At 42.7% G+C, this 25,140-nt stretch overlaps 1 protein-coding gene across 1 annotated transcript in view; it reads right to left on the bottom strand.

Annotated features, from left to right (window-relative positions):
• The window catches only part of LOC117357167 (pentraxin fusion protein-like), a 191,589-nt gene that overhangs the window by 83,739 nt on the left and 82,710 nt on the right, over positions 1–25,140 (bottom strand). The window contains exon 9 of the mRNA XM_033937539.1: positions 12,937–13,201. Within this exon, the coding sequence (XP_033793430.1) occupies positions 12,937–13,201 (265 nt within the window). The remainder of the gene's footprint in view (positions 1–12,936; positions 13,202–25,140) is intronic.

Genomic DNA, 25,140 nt, shown 5'->3' with positions numbered 1-25,140 from the left:
CTGTACCGAAGGCTATGTAGTGGCGCCTTTTTTTTAAAAAAAATCACTTTTTAATTGGGTTTTAAATGACAGTCAATTGTCACATTGTTAGCATCAATTAAAACAAGTTAAGCAGGGGGCGTGGCTTGGCAGCGCACAAGATGGCGGTGTAATCGCGGAGCTCCTCAAACCCAGGCAACACGCTAAGAATTTTAAAAGTACGTTGCGTTTTTTTCGACGGACAATTTCTGTGAAAATCTTGGTGAGTATGGCGACTACACGGCAGGCGAAAATAGATGCTGCCTTCGCAGCAGGAAGATCGGCAAAACAGCTGAAACAAGGTCTGTGCACACCGTCGAAGGTGCCTCTCCCTGAAGAAACCATTGATGTGCTGGATAGAAATGAAATGATGGCTGAATTTAGGAGCATTAAGTAAATGCTCCAGGATAATGCGAATGGGATCGCTGAAGTTAAAGAGGAAGTTGTGATTATTAAAAGGCAGATGGAGATTGCCAGTCAGAGAATGTTGACACTGGAGAACAAACTGGAGCAGTTGGAAATTAGCGCGGTTCAGTGTAAAGCTGACAGTAAGGATATTAAAGACTTAAAGAAACAACTTGAAGATTATGAGAATCGTGGAAGAAGGAAGAATGTGAAAATTATTGGTTTGGCTGAGAATTTGGAAGGGGAAAATGCTGTGCAGTTCCTAGAAACCCTTTTGCCCAAATTACTGCAGTTAAATTAAAAACATCCCCTGGAAATAGAACGAGCACACAGAATTCCATCTAAACAGTCAGTTAGCCAAGTGAAGCCAAGGCCTTAAGGTCTTAAGGTCTTAAGATTCCAGCAAGCTTTGGAGATTTTGAATTTGGCTTAAATTGACAGAAATTTAAACTATAAAGGTTCAAAGTTGCTGTTCTTGCCAGATTTTGCAAAGCATACTGCGGACATAAGAAAGCAATTTCTTCAGCTGAGACCTCAGTTGAAAGAAAAGGGTCTCAAGTATGGATTGTATTTTCCTGCAAGAATGAGGGTGTCAAGTGGAAATAAGTCCCTTAATTTGAAGAGCCGCAAAAGTTAAAGGATTTCTTGACAAGTACTGAGCCAATGTCTTTTTAAATGGGTTTAGATTATAAATCTTTGACTTTACAATATTTTTGGGGTTTTGGACATTTCAATTTGTAGTAAAAAAAGGAACTTTGAAGAATGAAAAGAGTTCCATATATAATTAAACGGAATTGAGAATAGATGAGTTTTCTCAATTTTAGCAATCACATCTTGTGAAGATAAGAAGTGAAGAAAGTGAGAAAAGAAGAGAAGATTGAAAAAGAAAAGAAGAATGAAAAGAAAAAGGGATGTAAATTAATACAAGATTGAGATACATTCATTATTATTTCTAGTTTGGTTCAAAATAAAATGATATTTATGTTCTGATTTATTCGTTTTCAACCAGTATAGTTTATTTTTATTATATCAGTTATGTTTTATTGATAAATATAAAATGCTGATGAAATTTGATGAAATTGAATATAGTAATTTCAACAAAGTAATTGGTGGTTTATGGATATCTTAATTAAATGAAAAGATAGTTTAATATGTTTGATTAAGTTGGTGGAAGTCTTAAATAGAGAAAAGGAGTTAATATTTCTGCATTTTGGGATGGTCATGGATAATCTTTATAGGTTATTCATGAAATTTTGAAAATATCAATTAATTAATAGTAATATATTGATAGAGGAATATTTATAATAAAGTTGATTAAATAAAATTCTATTTAAAGGATATTAGAAGGATTAAATTGATGTCATATGAAATGGTAATCTTGCTTTAATGAAATAACCTTTAAAATAAGTTTATATGAAGATTTCTTTATAATAGGTAAGATTGCAATAATACTAGGGATACTTCTAATGATTACTTGTCTCATATATGCATTATAAATATATTGTTATTTATTTATTTGGTGAGAAGAAAATGTGATCAAATGTTGCCTGGGAGGGTATTGCGATTACTAATCCTATGTGTGTTCCAAGGCAATCAATTTCTGTGGGAGGGAGGGGAGGGATGAGGGGGGGGGTTCTTTAACATCAGGGATAAGAAGATAGGGAAGGATGGGGTATAGAAAATCAGTTTCATATGTCAATGGATATTATATGTGTATTGGTGTCTAATTATTTTAAATTGAATAATTTTATATGCATATGGGAGATGGAGATTAAGATCTTTTCTTTAAACATCAATGGCCTTAATCACCAGATTAAGAAAAGAAAATGTTAGCTTTCCTAAAAAAGCAAAATGCTGATTTATATTTTATTCAAGAAACACACCTGTCAATACTAGAATCTAGGAAACTGGAAAGGGGTTGGGTTTGTAGAAGTTTTTTTGCTCCAGCAATTGAAAAAAAAGCTGAGGTTGCTATATTAGTTAATAGAAAATGTACAGCCAATTTTTAAATGATTGATTCGGACCCTTTAGGTAGGTGGGTACATTTAAAATGAGCCTATCTCGTTAATAAATGTAGATGGAAAACTTTTTTCTAAGATATTGGCTTCAAGATTGGCTAAAGCTCTCCCTTTTATTATTGATATGCACCAAACAGGATTTGTTGCGAAGAGACATTCTTCTAATAATACTAGATTGGCTTTTCATTCTCTAAATTTAACAAAATACATGAATAATCTGGCCTTTTTTATTTCTTTGGATGCGGAGAAAGCATTTGATAGAGTTGAATGGACCTTTATGTATCAAGCATTAGAATGGTTTGGTATAGGTTCTGGATTTATTCAAATTATTCAGATGCTGTATAGTTCCCCTGGTGCAAGATTATACATTAATAATAATTTATCAGATCGGTTTAACTTGCGAAGGGGGGTTAGACAGGGTTGTCTTTTGTCTCCTTTGCTTTTTGATGTTGTTTTAGAACCCTTGTTATTAGCCATTCATCAGGCAAAGGGGATACAGGGTATTCCTTATTCGAATTGGGAATATAAAATCTCTGCTTATGCAGATGATATATTGCTTTATTTGAGAGATCCGGAAACTACCATTCCATGCTTACTTGAATTGGTAGAGAAATTTGGAAAGTTTTCAGGATATAAGATTAATTGGAGTTAAGTTCTTCCGCTTAATGTCCATTGTACCAAAGGATTATTTGAATCATTCTCATTTGTTTGGAAAGAAGATGGATTAAAATACTTAGGTATTAATATTAAAAACACAGTAGAGGATACAGTGAAGGAGAATGAAAAACTTTTATTAAGAAAAGTAACAGAGATGTGTGAGCAATGGAATCCTTTACATCTTTCTTAGTGGGGAAGAGTCCAAACTATTAAAATGATGATATTGCCTGTGGTTTGTTATCAAATGAGTATGATACCAGTTTTTTTTCAAGGGTCCTTTTACAAAAAAGTTAAATGGTATTCTTACAAATTGTGTTTGGCTGGGTAAAAGGCCTAGAATTGCTTTAGCATCTCTACAAAAGTCAATTGTGGAGGGTGAGGTAAATTTTCCAAATTTTTATAGGTAACATCAAGCCTATATTTTACGTCAGGGTATGTATTGGGTCCTCCCAGAGCTCATGGAAAACATCCCAGATTGGCTGTACTTAGAATGGTGAATCATGTTTCCTTTGCATCTTTCTCATATTCTTAGTATAAAAATGCCTAGAATATATAAAGAAAATAGAATATTGTTAGATACCTGGAAAACTTTACGTTATGTTAGCAATTTATCACCTAATCCAATTTCTAAATCATTAAATCAATCCATTTGGCTAAACTCCAAGATTAAAATTGGCGGATTTCAAATCGTCTGGAAGCATTGGATTATTGCAGGTATACGAACTTTGAATGATGTTATTTCAAATGGTAAACTGCTTAGTTTTTCACAGTTGCAGCAAAAATATGGTCTAAATAAATCACAAAGTTTTAAATGGTTGCAGCTGAAGCAGGCTATTCAGGAGGGGTTCCCTGGATGGAAAGATTTTAATAACCAGTATAGTTTGGAATTCCTTTGCTTTCAGGCGGATTTCTTGGGACACCAGGCCACACAGTGGTATAAATTGTTATATGGCTTTTTGAATAAAAAACAAAAAACTGGTCTTAGAGACATTTGGAGCATTGAGATCAAGCACCAAATTTCTGCATCTCAATGGCCACGAATATGGTCTTGGAGAATGAGATGTACAGTGTCTGCATCTATGAGACAAACTTGGTTCTTTTTATTGCATAGAGCTTTTTGAACCCCAGTTCGTTTACAAAAGTTAGATAGCTCTAAGTATAATAGATGTTGGCACTGTAATCTGGAAGCAGGGACTTTAGATCATTTAATTTTTTCTGTCCCTGTATCAATGCCTTTTGGAAATCAATTTGGTCCCAAATTAATTCTCTATTAGAAAACCATGTAGCCTTATCGTATGATACAATTTTATTTGGTACATCTATGAGATTGAAAAGCCAAATTTCAACAAATAATAATAAACTTCTATTAATAATGACAGAAGTTGCCATTCAGCATATTACTAGAAATTGGAAAGATTACACCAGACTCAATTACACCTTTTGGTGGAACTCACTATGCCATATATATAAAATGGAAAGAATAATTGCTTTACAAAAGGGGAATTATAATAATTTAAAAAAGATTTGGGGGCCATTGATAACATATTGTAATGATTAGACACCTTCTTACATAACAGAATATAATTAGAATGGGGGAGGGTATATAGAGTTATAATATTGGTATTTTTAATATTTTTGATTATAATGTATGTAATATTGATTGAATTTAATACTATTGATGGAAGGGATGGGAGGGGGAGGGATTTCTATTTATATATTTATGATGTTATTTGATTAGACTTTCAAGTGATTTGTATGATCTAATTGATATACTTGTAAGAAGTGAAAATGAATAAAAATTTAGAAAATAAAACCAAAACAAGTTAAGCAGTGGTAGGATACCTACTGCCAGTGGCATACCAATAGGGTGCGGGGGGGCGGTCCGCCCCGGTTGCACGCCCCAAGGGGGTGCACAGCCAGCCACCCTCCCTATTCTGCTGTTGCTCCGTCTCACCACCGCATCCCGGCACCGGCTCCCCCGCAGAGTCACTCCTTAACCCAGCCGGCTGGCAACTGCGTGGTAGGTGGAGACAAAAGGTGAGGCGGGCGGGGAAATAGCACAGAGCCCACAAGACTTCACCTCCGGCGTCAATTCTAACGTCGGAGGGTAAGTTCTGAGCCAGCCAATCGCTGTCTGGCTGGCCGGCAACTTCCTCCCCGTTAGAACTGACCCCGGAAGTGAAGACTTTTGTGGGCCCGACGCTTGTACGCGCCGGGCCTGGCTCGGGGAAGGAACAGGGAGAAATTGGCTGCTGGCTTGGGGGTGAGAGTAAGGAAAGAATTGTGGAAGTGGAGAAATTGGCACGATGGCTTTGTGGGGGCTAGGGGGAGAGAAAAAAAAAGGCAGAAATAAAGAGGGGGGCCAGGGGGAGAGAAAAAGAAAGGCAAAAATAAAGAGGGGGACCAGGGGGAGAGAGAAAGAAAGGCAGAAATAAAGAGGGGGGCCAGGGGGAGAGAGAAAGAAAGGCAGAAAGAAAGAGGGGGGCCAGGGGAGAGAAAAAGAAAGAGGGGGCCGGGGGAGAGAGAAAGAAAGGCAGACATAAAGAGGGGGGCCAGGGGGAGAGAGAAAGAAAGGCAGAAATAAAGAGGGGGGCCAGGGGGAGAGAGAAAGAAAGAGGGGGGGCCAGGAGGAGAAAGAAGAAGGACCAGAGCCTCATGAAATCACCAGACAAAAAGGTAGGAAAAATGATTTTATTTTCAATTTAATGATCAAAATGTATCCGTTTTGAGAATTTATATCTGCTGTCTATATTTTGCACTATGGCCCCCTTTTACTAAACCGCAATAGCGGTTTTTAGCGCAGGGAGCCTATAAGTTGTCACCTGCCGGGGCCTCTGTAAGATTAAGGAGGACCGCCGATAGGGGGTAGCACAACCCTGGCATGGCTCCCAAAGGGGGAGACCTCACTGGTGCCTCAATATCCTAGTCTTCGCTCAAATAAAGCACAGCGAGCCTAGTTGAATCAAAAATAATGTGTCAGGTTTACTTTATCGCCTAACACATAATCATTAGAAAGCTCAAAATACAGATAAGGAATCATTAAAGTCCAAGTTTCCCTGTTCAAAAAAAAACCACAAATAAAAGACTTTTGTCTTACACTCAGTTCTGTGAAAGCAGCGCAGGGCTGCTATCAGGTAAATTCACAGTCCCGGTTTTACTGCTCTCCCTGCATGGAAACACAGTCTCTGAAGAAACACATCAAAATTAGTCCCATAGGAAGTCCTTAAGAATTGCGCTTGCACCCTGGACTTTCAATTCAAGACAATCCGGTTTCTTCACCAGGTATTTACAGGTTCTATCATCAAGTAAACTTAAAACATGCAAAGCAAAAAAAAAACTCTAGCCTCACCGCAGGCTCTTGTTCTTTCAGCACTAATTAGCTTACAGTCTTTCCCACTGCTGGGCCACAGAATTGTTGGATCCCCTTTCAATATCTAGCTTCAATAAGCTCCCTCTGAAACCCAACCCTTGGTTCTTCGGGGTTCCTACCCCAATTCTGTAAGTCCTTAGAACTTAGGTGGCTTAATTGGGAAACTGTTTCACAAGCCAGCAAACCTTCTCCAGTTCCTCTGAGCTTCTGCACAGCTGTAGTGTAGTGAGTTAATCAGGCTGCTGCAGCACTGCTCTGGGCTTGTCTTTACTCCAACAAAACAATCAAAAATAGCTTTCCATTAATCTTTTCCCTTATTATTCTTATGCAGCTCCGTACCTGCCACCCTTAGTGGAAAGCTGCCAAGCCTACATCCATGGCTTCCTCCGTATCGGTCTCAGGCATGCCCCATTCATCCAGTTCCATGTTTTCCACCATACCCAGCTGCTCGGCTGGCTCTTGAGGCAGGGAATCCTCGCACTCCATAGGTTCTGGAGTGGGGTCTGGCCTTTGCCTGGCCCGGAGAACCTTCTCTGCCAGCTCCTGGTGTGCTTTTTCTCTTAATGCTCTGGAGAGCTGCTTAAGAGGCTTTTGGCCACGCCCTGCACTCAGTGTGTGTGTGTCTAGCTTGCGTGCTCTTGGGCTCCCCTCCAGGTTGCCGGGCAGAATACTACTGGGAACCTGGTTTAACTTCTTAGTGTGACTCAGGCTTCTCTTGGGTCGTGGAGCTAACTTATACCCTGGGCATTGCTCCGGCTCAGAAGGCTCAGGACAGGCAGCACGGTTTTCAGGATCTTCTTCCTGATCGTCCTTAGGCAGACTCTGGTCTCTAATACAGGATTGAGACTGGGGTTTCACTTTGACATGACCGTCGCGTAGGGTGGAAATGTCACAAAGTGTCCAGAGCAGCGCTGGACATTCAGCGCAGCTCCTTGCACTAAAAACTGCTATTGTGGTTTAGTAAAAAGGGAGGGGGTATATTTGTCTATTTTTGTATGGTTGTTACTGAGGTGATAGTGCATAGAGTCATCTGCCTTGACCTCTTTGAAAAAACCCCAGAATAGGAATGATAATTAACATTTTCTCAGCGTGCAGTGTGCTTTGTGTTTTTTTTAAATTTTATTGTTGGTAGATCATTTTGACTTGGTCATTTTAAAAGTATCTCTCAAGCCCAAAAAGTGTGGGCATCCCTGAGCTAGAGCGTTGAAACTGCGTGTGGCTGCCGTAAAGGTCATCTCTGACACAACCGGAAGTTGCATCAGAGACAACCTTTACGGCAGTCATATGCAACTACAATGCTTCGGCTGCTGTAAGAAGGCAGTTCAGACATCGCCGGCCACAGGCAGGGAGGTTTGTCGGACCGGGCCTGTTGTCCTGGGGGGGGGGGGGGGCGGCATTGCAGGTCTTGTTGCCAAAATCGGAAAGGTGAGGAAGGAAGAAAGATGGGCCTGTGGTGGATGGAGAGATTGAGAGAAGTGGGCAGATGATGTAAGTTCACTCTCTAGTTATTTCTAAAATTGACTATTGTAACGCCCTGTTCAAAGGACTGTCTCAAAAGGAAACTAGACGTCTGCAAATCATACAGAATGCCTCAATCAAACTCATTACGAAAGCCAAAAAATTTGATCACATCACTCCCCTACTTGAGAAAGCTCATTGGCTTCCTGTTGCTCACCGCATTATGTATAAACTATGCCTCCTTACTTTTAAATCTCTGGCATTTAAAACCCCAGCCTTTATTTATAGGGTTTTAATTCCATATACATCACCTAGACTCTTGAGGTCAAGTGACCAAAATTTGTTGGTCATCCCTTCTCTTAAAGTTATTAATACGCGGCGGCAGACTATTTTTTCTGTTACAGCTCCCCAATCCTGGAATTCTTTTCCAATTCATCTGAGAGATGAAAAGAATCTTGAAAATTTTAAGAGCAAACTAAAGAGTCTTCTTTTTCAAGATGCATTCAATGTTTAATTGAACTGCTTTTGGCTCTTAGTCCATTTTAACTACTTTGATTGTTTTTTATTCCCCTTCCTATTGTTTTTAACCTTAATTGTTCTACTTTTATAACTAGATTGTATTTCATCCCGAGTTTTCCCTATGTTTTTATTAATGTATGTGTAATTTAATTTATTATTATGTATTAGTAGTTATGAAACTTGTCGTTTATGTTTGTAATTTCATTTACTACAATGTATTAGTAGTTATTGTATATCTCTTTTATATTTGTCTTCCTATTTTTTGTAATTTTATCACTTTGTACATCGCTTAGAATTCGGAATAAGCGATTAATCAAATGTTATAATAAACTTGAAACTTGAGATGATGGAAGTGGGGAGAAGTGAGAGCAAATTCTGAATGTAAGTGTAAAAAGAGAACACATACTGGATGGAAGGAAGGATAAAGAAAAAGGACATATGCTGGATGGGGGAAGAAGATAGAGTTAGTGAGATAGTGGAGGGGTGAAGGAAAGGGGTGGCATGCTGTGGGTAGACATAGTGAAAAGAGGGAAACTGAAGATTGTATAGTAAGAAAGAATTTAATTTAAACGGAGGCAGAAAATAAAGAAGGAAGACCAGAGAAGGAAAGGGAAGAGAGAGAAGAGAGAGAGATGCCAGAGAATGGGGAAGGAGACAGAGATATCAGATCTGAGTGGAGGAAATGAGAAGAGAGAGATGCTAAAAACCACAGGGGGGAGGGAAAGAGAGATGAAAGGAGAAAGATGCCAGATCATGAGGGAACAGAGGGAAGATGATGGATGCCAGACCAAAGGGGGGGAGTCTAGAGGAGAGATGGAAGGGGGAGGCATACAGTTTCTGGAAGGGGCACAGAAGGAGAGAAGATGCCATATAGGGAGGGGCAAAGAGATGGCAGATAGTGGATGGAAGGAAGACAGTAACAAGAAGATGAGGAAAGCAGAAACCAGAAAAGACAAAGGTAGAACAAAAATTTTCTATTTATTTATTGCTTTAGGAGACATATGTCACTGTTTCTGTGGTGTTGCATTTTATGCAGAGTCCAGCTTCTTGCTGGTTCAATTTAACCTTTGTCTATGTATTTCTATTTTATCCCCCCTTTTACAAAACTGTGGAGCATTTTTTTGCGGCAGCCGTGGTGGTAGCAGCTCTGATGCTCAGAATTCTATGAGCGTCAGAGATGTTACCACCGTGGCTAAAATCCACACTACAGTTTTGTAAAAGGGGGAGGGGTTAGTTTGTGATGACATATTCCATACTAGGCGAAGGTGTTTTCTGTGTTCTGTGTGTTCGAAAGCATGGTTTTCTGTTAGGATTGACAGTGTAGGATTGATCTGTACTGGTCTGGCTTGTTTAGTTTTACAATGGGTGTATTGATGTTGTACTGCTCACTGCAGTATGTAAGATGCTGCCTTTTCCTAGGTACTACTTGTGTGACATGTGGCTTGTTACTAAAAATCATGTTTTTCGTACAGATGGGGGGGTGCCAAAAAATGATGGGCTCCGGGTGCCACATATGCTAGGTACGCCACTGCCTACTGGCACATAACTTTCAGGGCTTCTTATACGAAAGTGCGTTAGGGCCTTAACGCTCAGAATAGCGTGCGCTAAAATACCCCACACGCTAGCCGCTACCGCCTCCTCTTGAGCAGGCAGTAGTTTTACGGCTAGCGTGCTATAGCGCGTGCTATAAAAGGAGCCCTCAGTGTCCCAACGAGAATCTGGGCCTCAGCGTGTAATCTCTGGAATTCAATGCCAGAGAATGTTGTAAAAGCAGTTAGCGCAGCAGGTTTTAAAAAAGTTTTGGCTTACTTCCTAAAAGAAAAGTCCATAAGCCATTATTAAAGTGCACATAAAGAAATCCAGTGCTTATTCCAAGGTTAAGTAGCATAAAATCTGTTTTACTATTGGGATCTTGCCAGGTGCTTGTGACCTGGGTTGGCCACTGTTGGAAACAGGATTCTGGGTTTGATGGACCTTCAATCTGTCCCAGTATGGCAACTCTTATGTTCTTTATTGCCTGGATATTTTATTTTTCTGTGATGCTGGTCCCAGTTTCTCTTTCCTATTTTCTTGCCTTCTGCTCCCATTCCATTGTCATTACTCCTCCTGCCTTGTCTATTTCCTCATTACACGTGTCTTTGACAAACTGATCTTTCCCTTTTAGCTCTTTCCTCTCTTTTTTTTTTTTTCTGCCTCTCTGTCCACTAACCCTCTTTCTCACCTTCTAGTTCTCCATCTCCTTTTTACTTTCACCTTCCACCTCCTTTTTACTTTCACCTTCCACCTCCTTCTCCAATCCTATACCTCTCCCATTTCTGGTCCCACCCTTCCCTAGGCTCCTGTTCCATTCGAACTGTCGTCTACTTCCCAATAGCAAATTTCTACCCTCTTTACTCGCTATCCTTTTCTCATGCATCACCTTGACAACCCCTTCATGGCCTCTCCCATATGGTTCCACCATACCCAGTATCTCCTCTCCCTTGTTCCATCCTTATAGCCCAGTATCTTCTGCTGTCTGCTGCATCCTGCACCCCCCCCTTCCTACTGCCACATGGGTGAGATGCAGCAGAGAACAGGTTCCTGACTCTGCAGCAGGCAGCTTAAGTGGATCATTGCTGTTGTCAGTGACTTCTTCACAGAAATGCAGGTTTTAAGGTAAATGGAGGGGTGAGTTCAGAAACAGAGGGAAGAAAATCAGTGCCATACCCATGGGCAGAAGAGAGGGAGAGAACACATGGGAAAGGAAGCACTGTGCCCTCAGCTGCTCTAGGCTCTGAGGCACTGCCTGGTTGCCTGAATGGTCAGTCCGCCCTTGACACAAAATACACTTGGTCTGGACTTCTAAGAGGGCATTTTTTAACAGTTTCTTTACCTACATGCATACTTAATTCTTTCAAAAATGTGTTTTAGTTTCTTTCAAATTAATTTTATCAGCATGATGTACCATTTTAAAGTTAAATGCAACTGCTGTTGTTTTCCTTAATATCCTCAACTCCAGTGATTAAAATTCATCCATGCTATGACCACCGTTATTCCTCACACCAGGTCCTAAGTTGCAGCAAGGACTAGATATAGAATATATCACTTTGGCCAACTATGTTGGGGAACTGGCCTAGAAACTAATAAATAAATTCAACAATTAATTTCCAAGCCCAGGAATCTACACATCTATTACTACACTTTTCTATTTTTAATGGAATTCTTTTCACAAATTTGATTAAGATGATGTAAACCGCTTTGATCCTTTTTGGCTGTATAGACGGTATATAAAGATTTGAATAAACATAAACACACTAACATTCCTCCACAAGATAGCAGCTTTATTTTAGATCTAACAGTATCTAGAACTGATGTTGCAGCCTTGAGATTCCACATAGGAAGACAGCAGAGCCAGTACTACTTTTTCCTCATCCTCTATAATAAAACCCTAAGCGTGCATGCGCACTTAGGATGGCATGTTTCCTGACAGCATGATGTGTCCCTCCATGCCGAATTCCATTTTCGAACACGGAGGTAGGGAACACGCTGGCGACTCCCCCCTCCCGCCCTCACTCACTGTAAGGCCCCAAAATTTGCTGCTGCTGCTCTTCTTCAAAGCAGCCTGCTGAGAATCGCCGGCCAGCTGTAGCGAACCTCGCAGGCCGCTCTCCACCTCGGTAGCATGTTCCCTCTGATGCAATCCCATACGTCAGAGGAAGGGCGGGATTGCATCAGAGGGAACATGCTACAGAGGTGGAGAGCAGCCTGCAAGGTTCGTTACAGCCAGCTGGCGATCTTCAGCAGGCTGCTTTGAAGAGGAGCAGCAGTGGCGGCAGCAGTTTGTGCCGGTGGGCCAGAAGAAAGCAGGAAGCCGGGTTTGGGAGTAATACAGGCAGGCAGGGGGCCAGGACGAGAGGGAAAGGGGGCTGCTTTGGGGAAGGGGTGTGCTGAGGGAGCAGACAGCAATCATGCTTTGCTCTGGGAGAGAGGGGACAGAAGGAGGCCACGGATCAGGCAGGCATGACATAACAGGGGGAAAGGGGGCTGCTTTGGGGGAGGGATGTGCTGGGGGCCAGAGAGCAATCGTGCTTTGCTCTGGGAGGGGGGGAACAGAAGGGGCCACGAAGCAGGCAGGCAGCATGGCACAACAGGGGGCCAGGGGGAGAGGGAAAGGGAGAGACACAGACAGAAAGAATGACAGACAGACAGGGGGGCCAGAGAGACAGACAGAAAGAGAGACAAATAGACAGACAGCGTCCAAGGAGAGAGAGAGACAAAGAAAGACAGGCAGACAGCGTCCAAAGAGAGAGAGACAAAGAAAAAAAGACAGACAGACAGCATCCAAGGAAAGAGAGACAAAGAAAAAAAGACAGACAGACAGCGGCCAAGGAGACAGAAAGAAAGAAAGAACGACACACACACACATCTATTCTAGCACCTGTTAATGTAACGGGCTTAAAGACTAGTACTCTATAATTTCTCATTATTACTCCATCGCAAACATTTTAGTACCTTGGGTTTTTTTTCCTGCCTTCTGCAGAGTGCCCAATTAGAATTTGTGTTCCATTGATTTGTTCATTACAACAGTCACCTCTGCTGGTCACTGCGACAGAGAAAACTCTAAAAACTGATTTCAAATCCACTGTCCACCAGGGTTCAAATTCCTGCTTTGTACGAGAACATTGTGCTGTATGGTCATCAACTGCATTCTCAGAATGACCATTAGCATCATAGGTGCTAGACTGAGAAGAGATACCTCCAACTGCCACATTGGGAGCTGAAAAACAAGAGTGGCATCATACAGTAAGCTAAGTTAGGTTATACAGGTTCTTCTATTCCACAATTTTAAGAGGCTAGGACAATTAACCTAGGAATTACAGTACAAGGATGGGTTACAATATTTAAAAGGTTAGGACAGTTAACCTAGGAGTTACAATGATAGAATGTATATTTCAAAAGTTATAATTGTAGAGTAGGTAAAGTTCTGGTGTGACCGATCAATCCATAATAGTCTCGATTTCCTGGTATAAATCGTTTTGAGTAATTTTCTGATTCTAAGATAGTGATGACATGAATGTAGGCCTAGTGGGAAATTATTCCAGAGTTTAATGAATTGATATTGAATGGATGGGGTCATTTGCCTGGTGGATTTTAAGTTCTTATACTTTGGGAATTTTAGCTGAAATAGGTTTCGAGTTAACTACTTGGAGGAGCCTTGTAATGGTATTGCCAAGTGGGTAAGGTAGTGTGGTGCATTGCCGTGTAAGATTTTAAAAGACGTGACCACCAGCTTAAATTTTATTCTGGATAAAATGGGAAGCCAATGTAGGTGGACCTGGACTCACCCACTTTGAGATTAGACCCACTCAGCAGTGGTGCACATCTGGCATGGGAAAAGCAAGTTGGGCTTGGCTATGAAGGCTCCTGTGGTCTTGCATCTCCCTCTCTCACTCCCTTAACAAGCTTCTCTCTTCAAAGGGTCATCAGCAGCGGCAACAATTCCTACATGCTTCCTGCAGCTGACCCTGAAGCCTTCCTTCTGCTACATTCTGTCCCTCTTCGATGCAACTTCCTATTTCCACCTGGGCGGAACAAGGCAGAATGAAGGAAGGGTGTAGGAATTGCTGTTGCTGCCAGTGACCCTTTGAAAAGAGACACTTGTTAAGGTAGGGGAGAAGATCCAGACTATGGAGTTGCTAGGGAAAGGCTGGACAATGGGAGGGAGGATGAGAAGAGAGAGAATTGTTGGAGATGGGAGGAGAGAGGGAAGGAGAATTGGACATTGAGGTGAGAGGGAGTGAAAAATGCTGCACGAAGGGAGAAAAGTTGGACATGGCAGTAGAGAGGACAGATGGAAAGATCTTGCATGGGGGAGGAGATGTTGGACCCAGGGTGTAATGGAAAGAGGGGAAGGGTAGAGAGATTCTCAACAGTGTGAGGGAGGTGAGAGAGAGAGAGAAATGCTGGTCACAGGATAAGGGAGCAGGAGAGAAGAACAAAAGGATGGGAAGATGCTGAGGGTGGAGTGGAAGGGATAAAGATAGACTACAAGGGTGGAGAGGATTGAAAAAAAGGAGCAGATGCTGAGCAAGAAGGGTAGAGGGAGGAAGATGCTGGGAGAAGCTGGGGAGTGGGGGGATGAATGAGAGAAGGATAGTGATTACAAGGGGTAGAAATATGGTATTGTGGTTGCATATTAAAAAAGAAAGGGAATGGAAAACTGGGGGAAATGGCAAATGGGAAAGCTGGTGAAGGGAGGAGATGGAAATTTGATAGGCAGCTGATAAGTAAAATGAAGGAAAAGAATACAAAAGAAGGTAAAATATGAGTAGACAGAGAGGCAAAAAGAAAAAACGAGAGTAAAGAGCTAAAATGTTAAGATCAATATGTCAAAAGTGAAGGAATGGAACATAGAAACATGATGGCAGATAAGAGCCAAATGGCCCATACATTCTGCCGATCCACAGCATCTACAATCTCCTCTCCCTAAAAGATGCCACATGCCTGCCCCACACTTTCTTGAATTTGGACACAGTTTTTGTCTCTACCATCTCTACAGGGAAACTATACCAAGCATCTACTATCCTTTCTGTACAAAAGTATATCCTTACATTACTCCTGAGCCTATCACCTCTTAACTTCATCCTATGCCCTCTTATGCTGTACATTAATGCCAGAGAGATTTAAAGGTCTCTATCATATTCCCTCTCTCTCCCATCTTTCTTCCAGAGTATACATATGAAGGTCTCTAAGTCTATCTCTATATACTTTATGACAAAGACCTCTAACCAATTTTGTAGCAGCATTCTGGATCGACTCCATTCTATTTAGATCTTTTTGAAGATGCAATCTCCAGAACTCCCTTCTACCAAGCATCTTTGAGCCACTGACATTTATGAGCTGCTGGCATCAGTGATTCATGGACATTTCTGCTGTCTGACAAGCTTGGTAAAAGAGAACTCTGGCCATTTTCGGAGGAAGTCTTCACCTGACAGACCTTGGGGATCTTATTAGCTAAAGCAGACATATACAACCCAGTCCTTGGGGCACACCTAATCCCAATGGGTTTTCAGGTTATTCACAATTAATATCTATGAGACAGATTTACATGCACCACCTCAATTGTATGCAATCCTAGCTCATGAATATTTATTGTGGATAGCCTGAAAGCCCAATGGGACTAGATGTATCCTGAGGACTGGGTTGGGAATGGCTGAGCTAAAGTATTTATACTTTGAATTGGGAAGTACTGGGGGAGGAGGGAGGCAGAGAGAAAACATTGTGCCCACCCACTTTGAGCTCAGGCCCATTCAAAATTATCTTTCTGGCTATGCCATTAGCTAATAACTAACATTTGCACTGGATACCAATTAAACAGAGGATTGAGTTTAAAATGTTATTATTGGTATTTAAAGTGCTGAGTAACTTTGGAGCCCATAATAAAAAAATATAAAATGTCCAAAAAGCATCCTAACTCAGCATTTGGACTTCCTAATCGCCAGCATGTCCAAGTGTCGATAATCAAAACCATCTGGATTGTTTGGATCAGAATTGAGGTAACTTGTGATTGTTGGGAGACGCAAACAGGTCTATCTGAGGAGTCCCCCAAACTGAGAAGATGTGTTGCAAGACCTTGGAATTGAGAGTCCACTCATATGGCTGAAAAAGCCTGCTGAGCCTGTCAGCCAGAGCATTCTGCTTTCCTTACACATATTCTGCCTTAGAGGAAGATATTTTGAGAAATCGCCCATTTTCAAATATGAAGGGCTTCCTGACATAGACGAAGAGAGCCCATTCCCCCTTTTTTGTTGATATAGTACATTTCCACTTGATAGCCTGTTCTGACAAGGAGGACCTGATTAACAAGACAATTCTGAAATGTTCTTAGAGCATTGTGAATAGCCCAAAGCTCTAACAGGTTGTTGTGGAGTGTTCTCTCTTGAGTAGACCAAACTCCCTGAGTAAACAAGACCATCTAAACTAAACCAAACTAAATCTTAAGCTTATATACCGCATCTTCTCAGTTTACAGAAGATTAAGGAAAAAAATACAATAGGGATAGGGATAATATAGAAAGAAACGAAGATCACATTTTTGAAAAAAGCCAAGTTTTCAGGTGTTTATGGAATAATTGAAGATAGCCCAGGTCACGCAACTGGACAGGAAAATTATTCCAAAGATCAGTAATTTTTAAAAGAAGAGACTGCCCTAGTTTTCCAATATAGATGACACCTTTCAGTGTAGGAAAGGATAATTTAAGTTTTTTACAAGATCTAGTAATTTCAGATCTTGTAGAATTCCAAAATAGAGGAAGGAAGGAAGGGAAAATACCATACAAGATCTTAAATGTAAAGCAAGCACATTTTAAATATACTCTAGAAATAATTGGGAGCCAATGAAGTTTTAGCAAAAACAGAGAAACATGGCCAAATTTCCTTTTGCAAAGATCAACCTAGCCGCAATATTCTGGATCAGCTTCTCATGCATATATGAATGCATCCATCATGAGTACTTGCCGACATGGAGGGATGTGACACAGCAAACCTCTGGATAGATTTTCTGGTTGCGACCATCAGTGGAGAGATTGACGAAGAGACAAGGAGACTGATGCACTGGGATAGTGGATCCGTGGTTTGAGACCACTGAGATGCTAGAGTCCATTGAGGTAGTCTGATATTGAGCTGGGCGAAGGGGGTTATATGAATTGTGGATGTCATGTGACCCAGGAGACACATTGTTTGTCTTGCTGAAATTTTCTAAAGAGTAGACATATGATTGCAAAGTTGAAGAATGGTGTTGAGTACGGCTCCTATAAACTCCAATATTTGAGTTGGATGGAGATTAAACTTTTGATAATTTACTTCAAATCTGAGAAGTTCCAGAAGAGTTATGATCACCTGAGTAGCTGACTGGACTGCTTGAGGTGATGCTGCTTTGATTAATCAATTGTCCAGGTAGGGAAACACCTTGAAACCATAAGTATGAAGGGTTGCTGCTACCACCACTCAGCATTTTGTGAACACTCTTAGAGAGGAAGCTAGGCTGAATGGTAGTACTTTGTATTGAAAATGACGATGGTCAACACAAAAGCGAAGGTATTTTCTGTGGGCTGGGTGTATAGGGATGTGTGTGTATGCCTCTTTGAGGTCTAGAGAGCACAGCCATTTGTTTCTTTCTAGAAGTGGGTATAGAGTACCCAAAGATAACTTGCAAAACTTCTCTTTGACTAAATATTTGTTGAGAGTTTGGAAGTCGAGACTAGGACAAAGACCTCCCTTCTTCTTTAGAAATTAGGAAATACCTTGAGTAGAACCCTTGCCTTTTCTGGATAAGGGGGAATAACTCTGTGGTATCGAGGTGAAATAGAGCTTTGATTTCCTGAAGAAGAAAGAACATCTGTTGAAATGTGAAAGAGGACTCTCTTGGAGGGATGTTGTTGAAACATAGAGAGTAACCCTTCTGTATTACTTTTAGGACCCTTGTGATGAGAGTCCAATGTCAATAGTACAAGAGAAGACAGTCTACAATAGGTTGGGGAGGAGGCTGAGTAGGAGGAATTGTGACTATGTTCTCTAATAACATGTCAAAAAGACTGGGTTGATTTTTGTAGAGCAGGCCTTTGAGTCTTTTGTCTCTTCTGTAGTGGAGGTTTAGAAGAGGACAAGGTTGCCGGATAGTGCCTCATGTAAGACATATAAGATTATTTCTGGGAAGATTTAGAAAGTTGAGTCTTCTTAGATCCCGCTAAAGTAGCCCAGCTCTGCTCATGTAAAGTAAGCCTTTGTGTTGCATCTTCAACTTTATCTCCAAACAACTCCTCTCCCAGACAAGGAACATTTGCCAGGCGATCTTGAAGGTTAATGTCAAGATCAGAAACTCAAAGCCAGGCTAGACATAGCCGATGCTCTGGATGCATCAAAAGCCATTCTAGCCATGAACATTCTGGTTTGAAGAAGACTATGAGTAGATTCCTGAAACTCTGGAAGGTGATCTGATGGAATACGAGTATATTGCTCAAAATCAGAAAGTCTTTTCACAAGCTGTTTGAAATAGAATGACAAAGAAATTATAGCTGAGCACTCTGCTAGCTAACACAGAATTCTGGAAAAGGTGATCTTCCCAGCCTGGTGTCGCACTAGCATACATTTGTGTGCTTGAAGACTTTTAAAGAGTAGATTCAACCAGCAAAGACTGGTGTTGCAGCTGCAGCTTATCAAAGCCTGGGCATGACTGAATTCTGTATAAGGAGTCAATTTTTCTAGGAGCTATGGGAAGAGTAAAAGGACTCTCCCAGTTCTTAAACATAACCTCCTTGAGTAAACTGTGGAGTAGTAACTTGAGGAGTTCTTTAGGAATGTCTTCAAAATCCAATGCTTCAAGAAGCCCCACTCTCAGCTCAGAGTCTGAGTCTGATTCCAATTTAACTGGCAAAGCTTTGCCCATCTATTGTATGAATTTTGTGAAAGACAGATCTTCAGTAGGTGATCTGTGCCTGGGTGGAGGAGGAGATGGATTTGATGGGATTACATATGATTCTAGAACAGATAATTTGGGCTCAAGATCAGTGTCATGGTGAATAAAGAGATCCGAATCCACTTGCCCAACTCCAGATGACTCTCTGTATGAAGGATAAGATGGAGATCTGCGCTTCTTAATCTGGGGAGTATGATGATGGTGAGAACGTCGAGAAGAACTCCTACAAACATGTTGGTACCGATCAGATGAAGATGATGAAGAGGTTTGATGCCGAGAGTGTGTGGATCTTGACTTGCATCAAGGAGAATGAGATCTGATACTATGAAATCTCGATGCTTTCTTAGATGTGGATTTACCCAGAGAAGAGTGAAGATCGATACCATGGAATCTTGTTGCTCTTTGAGATGTTGATTTCTCAGGAGAGTGAGGTTCAGTACCTTGGGGCCTCGATGCGCCATGCTCAGACTGGTCTGGTACAGAGGGAGACGGTACAAGCACTGTTGCCAACTGCGATTGCAGCAGTATAGCTAACTCCTGATGGAAGAACTCCTTCAGTTGGCCCTGGAAGGACTGCACTGGTACTGATTGCTCAACGGCTGGTACATTTGGTGCAGCACGGTGTCAAGGCATCGGTGACCTCAATGACAAGACACGCCTCAGAGGTGACAGCCTGCACTGATGGAGAATGATGGTAGTGTTGATGCTTGGCATGCATCGAGGGACTCGATGCAGAAGATGCCTGCGATGCCAGTTGCAATGAGGATGGCTTCTTAGCAAGTTTATCTGATGCAAGAACTGAGTCCGACATCGAGGGAGATGTCGATGCTGCACCGATTTGTCCTCCGAGGCCATGGCCGCTCCAAAAAATTTCTCCTGTTGGAGGTGTTGAGCTTAAGAGAGCATTTCTTCAATGTAAGACAGTGGGTACAAAAGAATCCACTCAATGTTTCAGTACATTTTAGCACTGTCCGTACCAGGCTCCGTGGATGACATCCCATGTGAGAGAATATGCTGCCTGCTTGTCCTAGGATAATAAATGTTTTATGTTTAAATCTGTGTATTAATTTCAAACAACAGTAAAGAACAGTACAACAAAAAGCAGTTGACAGGAAAACTTCCCCCCCCCCCCCACACACACACCCCTCCAACCCACCACCCACTCACCCATGGAAACAATCAATCCAACATCTAACAGTCAGTTGATCAGTCTACTATATACAGAGGGTTGCAAAGTGGAACAAAAGGGCAACCAACAACGAAGATAAAAGGAGACAGATTTAGAATCCATATCTGTAATGGACAGACGTTCATATCCTGCCAGCTGGATCATTTGAGTCCTCCATTGAGGCACCGTAGGGGTATTGGGTGACAGCCAACACTGAAGAATAGTCTTGATGCCCATAACTATAGCTTTCCGGGCAAACGCTGCAGCACCCGGACGAACCGGGTGTAAGGACAGTTTTAATGTGAAAATAAAGGTGTCCGTGGGTAACCAAGTACAGTGCCAGAAAGATGTATGATGCATACACGTGTCCAATAAGCCCGTATACCCGGACAGAGCCAAAACATATGACCCAACGATGCTCTAGGTGCTGCACACTTGGGACATTGATCAGTAGCGCAAAGGCGGGCGTGGAAGGCTCTAACAGGAGCAAAATATGCCCGAACCAAAAATTTATAGTACCGTTCTTTCTCCGCCACAGACACCAAATATTTCGCCCCCAAGGAAACACTTCGCTTAAGCATGTCAGCAGAGACGGGGAAATGTAAATCTTGAGTCCATTTATCAGCTAACGTGGCATAGTCCAAGTCTCCAGACAGTTCCTGCAAAAAACGGTGATGAAAACGCAGAGGGATAGGTATCTGTGCAGTTAAACAAAGAGCCTCTGACAATTTCTCCTGTATGTCCTCTGTCAGAGCAGAACCAGGGAGGGAATGTACGTAATGTTGCAATTGACTGTAAGGAAACCAGTCTCCAGCTCCAAAGGCAGAAGAGTCACATAGCATCTGAAAGGACTGAATAGAACCATCATTTTGGAGCATGATACAAATAAAACAGACTCTTCCCAGACCATCGAGGATGCGCATCCAGCCCCATACCAGGGAGAAAGTCCCCATTACCAGTAATAGGGAGACATGGAGTCACATCGGATCGAATAGTTGTTTCCAAACTTTTCTGATGGGAGATAATAAATGTTTTAAAATAAATCTAGGCCTCTTTTGATGCTTACTGAGTCATGAGTAACAAAGTGAGAATACTCAAAGGGAAAATAAGTAAAGTTAACTAGATCAGTGTTTTTCAACCTTTTTACTACTATGGCTCAGCAGAAATAAAATAATTATTTTGTGGACCGGCAAACTACTAGGACTAAAATTTTAAAACCCCATTTCCGCCCCACCTCCGTGAGCTCGGTCCCCGCAAATCATCTGATCCCATCCGTACAAGCCTCAGTCATGATTTTATATTGAATGTATTTAATCCTATATAATAAAACCCTAGCCGTGCATGCGCACTCAACTGCATGCTTCCGTGATCTCTGATCTGTGAGATGTAGGTCCGTGGCCACAGGAGTGAGCATGCGCGAGCATGCGTGAGCATGTTGGACTCCCTGCTCTCCAGATCGCGGTGTCAGCTCCTCTCATGAGCCACACCAGCGTCGGAGAAGGCTTCCAAAGCTGGCGGGGATCGAGAGGAGCCGCTGCGACACTCGCCCAGAGCAGGCCAGACCGCGAGCCAGGCAGGGAAGCGCCGAAAGAGACTCCAGCTGCGATCCACTCAATGGAACAAGGCAGGCAGCCATGCGAGGGAGGGAAACAGAAACAAAAAAGGGTACATGCAGGGAGAAGCTGGGCCTGTCTGCGGGAAACACGATAAGGGAAGGGGGGGCTCTTGGAGCAGGCTACACCGCCGGAGGGAAGGGGGAGGGGCCAAAAGGAACAGGCTACATCATGGTAAGAGTAGGGAAGGGGGAAGGGGGGTGGGGGAAAATGCTGATACTGCTGTACAAGGACCTGGAGGGGAAGGGAAATACCTGCTGCTGCTGCACAAGGAAATGCAGGGAATTAATGACAGACAGACAGCAGGAGGGAGGGAGACAGAAAGAAAGGAGGAAAGACACAGGGGCAGGGAGAGGGACAGAAAGACAGAGAAAGGGGGCCATGGAGAGAGAGAGAGACAGTGGGAGGGAGAGAGGCAGAAAACAGACATACATATATTCTAGCACCCGTTAATGTAACCCGTTAATGACTAGTTAAAGTATAAAAAGAAACAATATTCTGTACAATTGTCATTTTATAAATACAAATAATACAGAGCAAGGCTCAACAAAGCACAATTACTTACCGTAACAGGTGTTATCCAGGGACAGCAGGCAGATATTCTTGACTGTTGGGTGACGGCACCGACGGAGCCCCGGTACGGACAATTTTAGAGTGATTGCACTCTAAGAACTTGGAAAGTTCTGGTAGGCCGCACCGCGCACGCGCGAGTGCCTTCCCGCCCGACAGAGGCGCGCGGTCCCCAGTTAGGATAAGCCAGCTAAGAAGCCAACCCGGGTAGGTGGGTGGGACGCAAGAATATCTGCCTGCTGTCCCTGGATAACACCTGTTACGATAAGTAACTGTGCTTTATCCCAGGACAAGCAGGCAGTATATTCTTGACTGATGGGTGACCTCCAAGCTAACAAAAAGAGGGATGGAGGGAAGGTTGGCCATTAGGAAAACAAATTTTGTAAAACAGATTGGCCGAAATGTCCATCCCGTCTGGAGAAAGCATCCAGACAATAATGAGATGTAAAAGTATGAACTGAGGACCAAGTAGCAGCCTTGCAGATTTCCTCAATAGGAGTGGAACGGAGGAAAGCTACAGATGCTGCCATAGCTCGAACTCTATGGGCTGTGACAGAACCTTCCAGTGTCAGTCCGGACTGAGCATAACAGAATGAAATGCACGCTGCCAGCCAATTAGACAACGTACGTTTAGAAACAGGACGTCCCAATTTATTCGGATCAAAGGACAGAAAGAGTTGGGGAATTGATCTGTGGGGTTTCGTATGCTCTAGATAGTAAGCTAGAGCCCTCTTACAATCCAAAGTATGCAGAGCCTGTTCCCCAGAATGAGAGTGAGGTTTCGGAAAGAAGACAGGCAGAACAATGGATTGGTTGAGATGGAATTCAGAGACAACCTTAGGGAGAAACTTTGGATGTGTACGCAGAACCACCTTGTCATGATGAAAGACCGTAAAAGGTGGATCTACAACTAGTGCATGGAGCTCACTGACCCTCCTGGCAGAGGTAAGAGCAATAAGGAAAAGTACCTTCCAAGTGAGAAACTTGAAAGGAGTGGTAGCCAAAGGTTCAAATGGAGGCTTCATTAAGGCGGAAAGAACCACATTGAGATCCCAGATAACAGGAGGGGCTTTAAGAGGTGGTTTCACATTGAAAAGACCCCGCATGAACCTGGACACCAGGGGATGAGCTGAGAGAAGTTTTCCATGAACCAGCTCATGAAAGGCAGCAATGGCACTGAGATGGACTCTGATGGAAGAAGACTTAAGGCCAGAGTCAGACAAAGAAAGCAAATAATCCAACAATGTCTCCACTGCCAGGGAAGTGGGATCAAGATGGTGAAGAAGACACCAGGAAGAAAATCTTGTCCACTTCTGATGGTTTCCTGGAGGCATCTAGAATGAAACGAACGGGCTGAGACAAAAGAGTATCATGAGAAGTCAGCCCGAGAGATACCAAGCTGTCAGGTGCAGAGACTGGAGGTTGGGATGTAGAAGGGTCTCCTGATGCTGTGTAAGCAGAGAAGGAAACAGTGGAAGAAGAAAAGGTTCCCTGGAACTGAGTTGAAGTAGAAGGGAGAACCAATGTTGCCTGGGCCACCTCGGAGCAATTAGAATCATGGTGGCTTGTTCCCTCTTGAGCTTGAACAAGGTTCTCAACATGAGAGGCAGAGGAGGGAAAGCGTACAGGAACAGATTGGACCAGTCGAGGAGAAATGCATCCGCTGCCAGACGGTGAGGAGAGTAGAGTCTGGAGCAGAAAAGGGGCAGCTGGTGATTGTGAGGAGCTGCAAAAAGGTCTATCTGAGGAGTGCCCCATTGAGCGAAGATGGACTGTAGAGTGAAAGGATCGAGTGCCCACTCGTGAGGCTGGAGAATTCTGCTGAGCTTGTCCGCTAAGGAATTCTTTTCTCCCTGAATGTAGATAGCTTTCAGGAATAGATGGTGATTTATGGTCCAAGTCCAGATCTTCTGGGCTTCCTGGCACAAGAGGCGAGAGCCCGTCCCACCCTGCTTGTTGATGTAGTACATCACAACTTGATTGTCTGTGCACAGCAGGAGGACTTGAGGAAAGAGAAGATGTTGGAAGGCCTTGAGGGCATAAAACATCGCTCTGAGTTCCAGGAAATTGATGTGATGCTTCTTTTCCTGGGCTGTCCAAAGGCCTTGAGTTTGGAACTCGTTCAAATGAGCTCCCCAGGCATAAGGGGAGGCGTCGGTGGTGATGACTAGTTGATGAGGAGGTAGATGGAACAGAAGACCTCTGGAGAGATTTGAGGATATCAACCACCATTGTAGAGACTGACGAAGAGATGATGTGACAGATATGTGACGTGAGCAAGGATCCATCGCTTGGGACCACTGGGTAGCTAGGGTCCATTGAGGAGTGCGCAGGTGAAGATGTGCGAAGGGTGTGACATGAACTGTGGAGGCCATGTGACCCAAGAGTATCATCATTTGCTTGGCAGAGATGGAAAGTTGTAGAAGCACCTGCTGACACAGAGATTGAAGCGTTTGAAGACGGTTGGATGGCAGGAACGCTCTCATGAGGACTGTGTCCAAGACAGCTCCGATGAATTGAAATCTCTGAGTGGGGATGAGATGAGATTTGGGTAGATTGATCTCGAACCCCAGAAGTTGAAGAAACAGGATGGTTTGGTTGGTGGCCAGGAGAACAGTCTGAGATGAATTGGCCTTGATTAACCAGTCGTCCAGGTAAGGAAAGACCTGAAGGTGGTGAGATCGTAGAAAGGCAGCCACCACAATCAGACATTTGGTGAACACTCTTGGAGAGGAGGCAAGACCGAAGGGCAGCACCTTGTATTGGTAATGACAATGATTGATCATGAAGCGTAGGTACTGTCTGGAGGTCAGATTGACCGGTATATGAGTGTATGCTTCTTTGAGATCGAGGGAACATAGCCAGTCGCCTTGATTGAGAAGAGGGTAAAGA

The sequence above is a fragment of the Geotrypetes seraphini genome, chromosome 3 (assembly GCF_902459505.1).
Source record: "Geotrypetes seraphini chromosome 3, aGeoSer1.1, whole genome shotgun sequence".
Taxonomy (NCBI): domain Eukaryota; kingdom Metazoa; phylum Chordata; class Amphibia; order Gymnophiona; family Dermophiidae; genus Geotrypetes; species Geotrypetes seraphini.
Note: the sequence above shows the minus strand (reverse complement) of the source record. Positions and strands in the feature narration are given on the sequence as shown.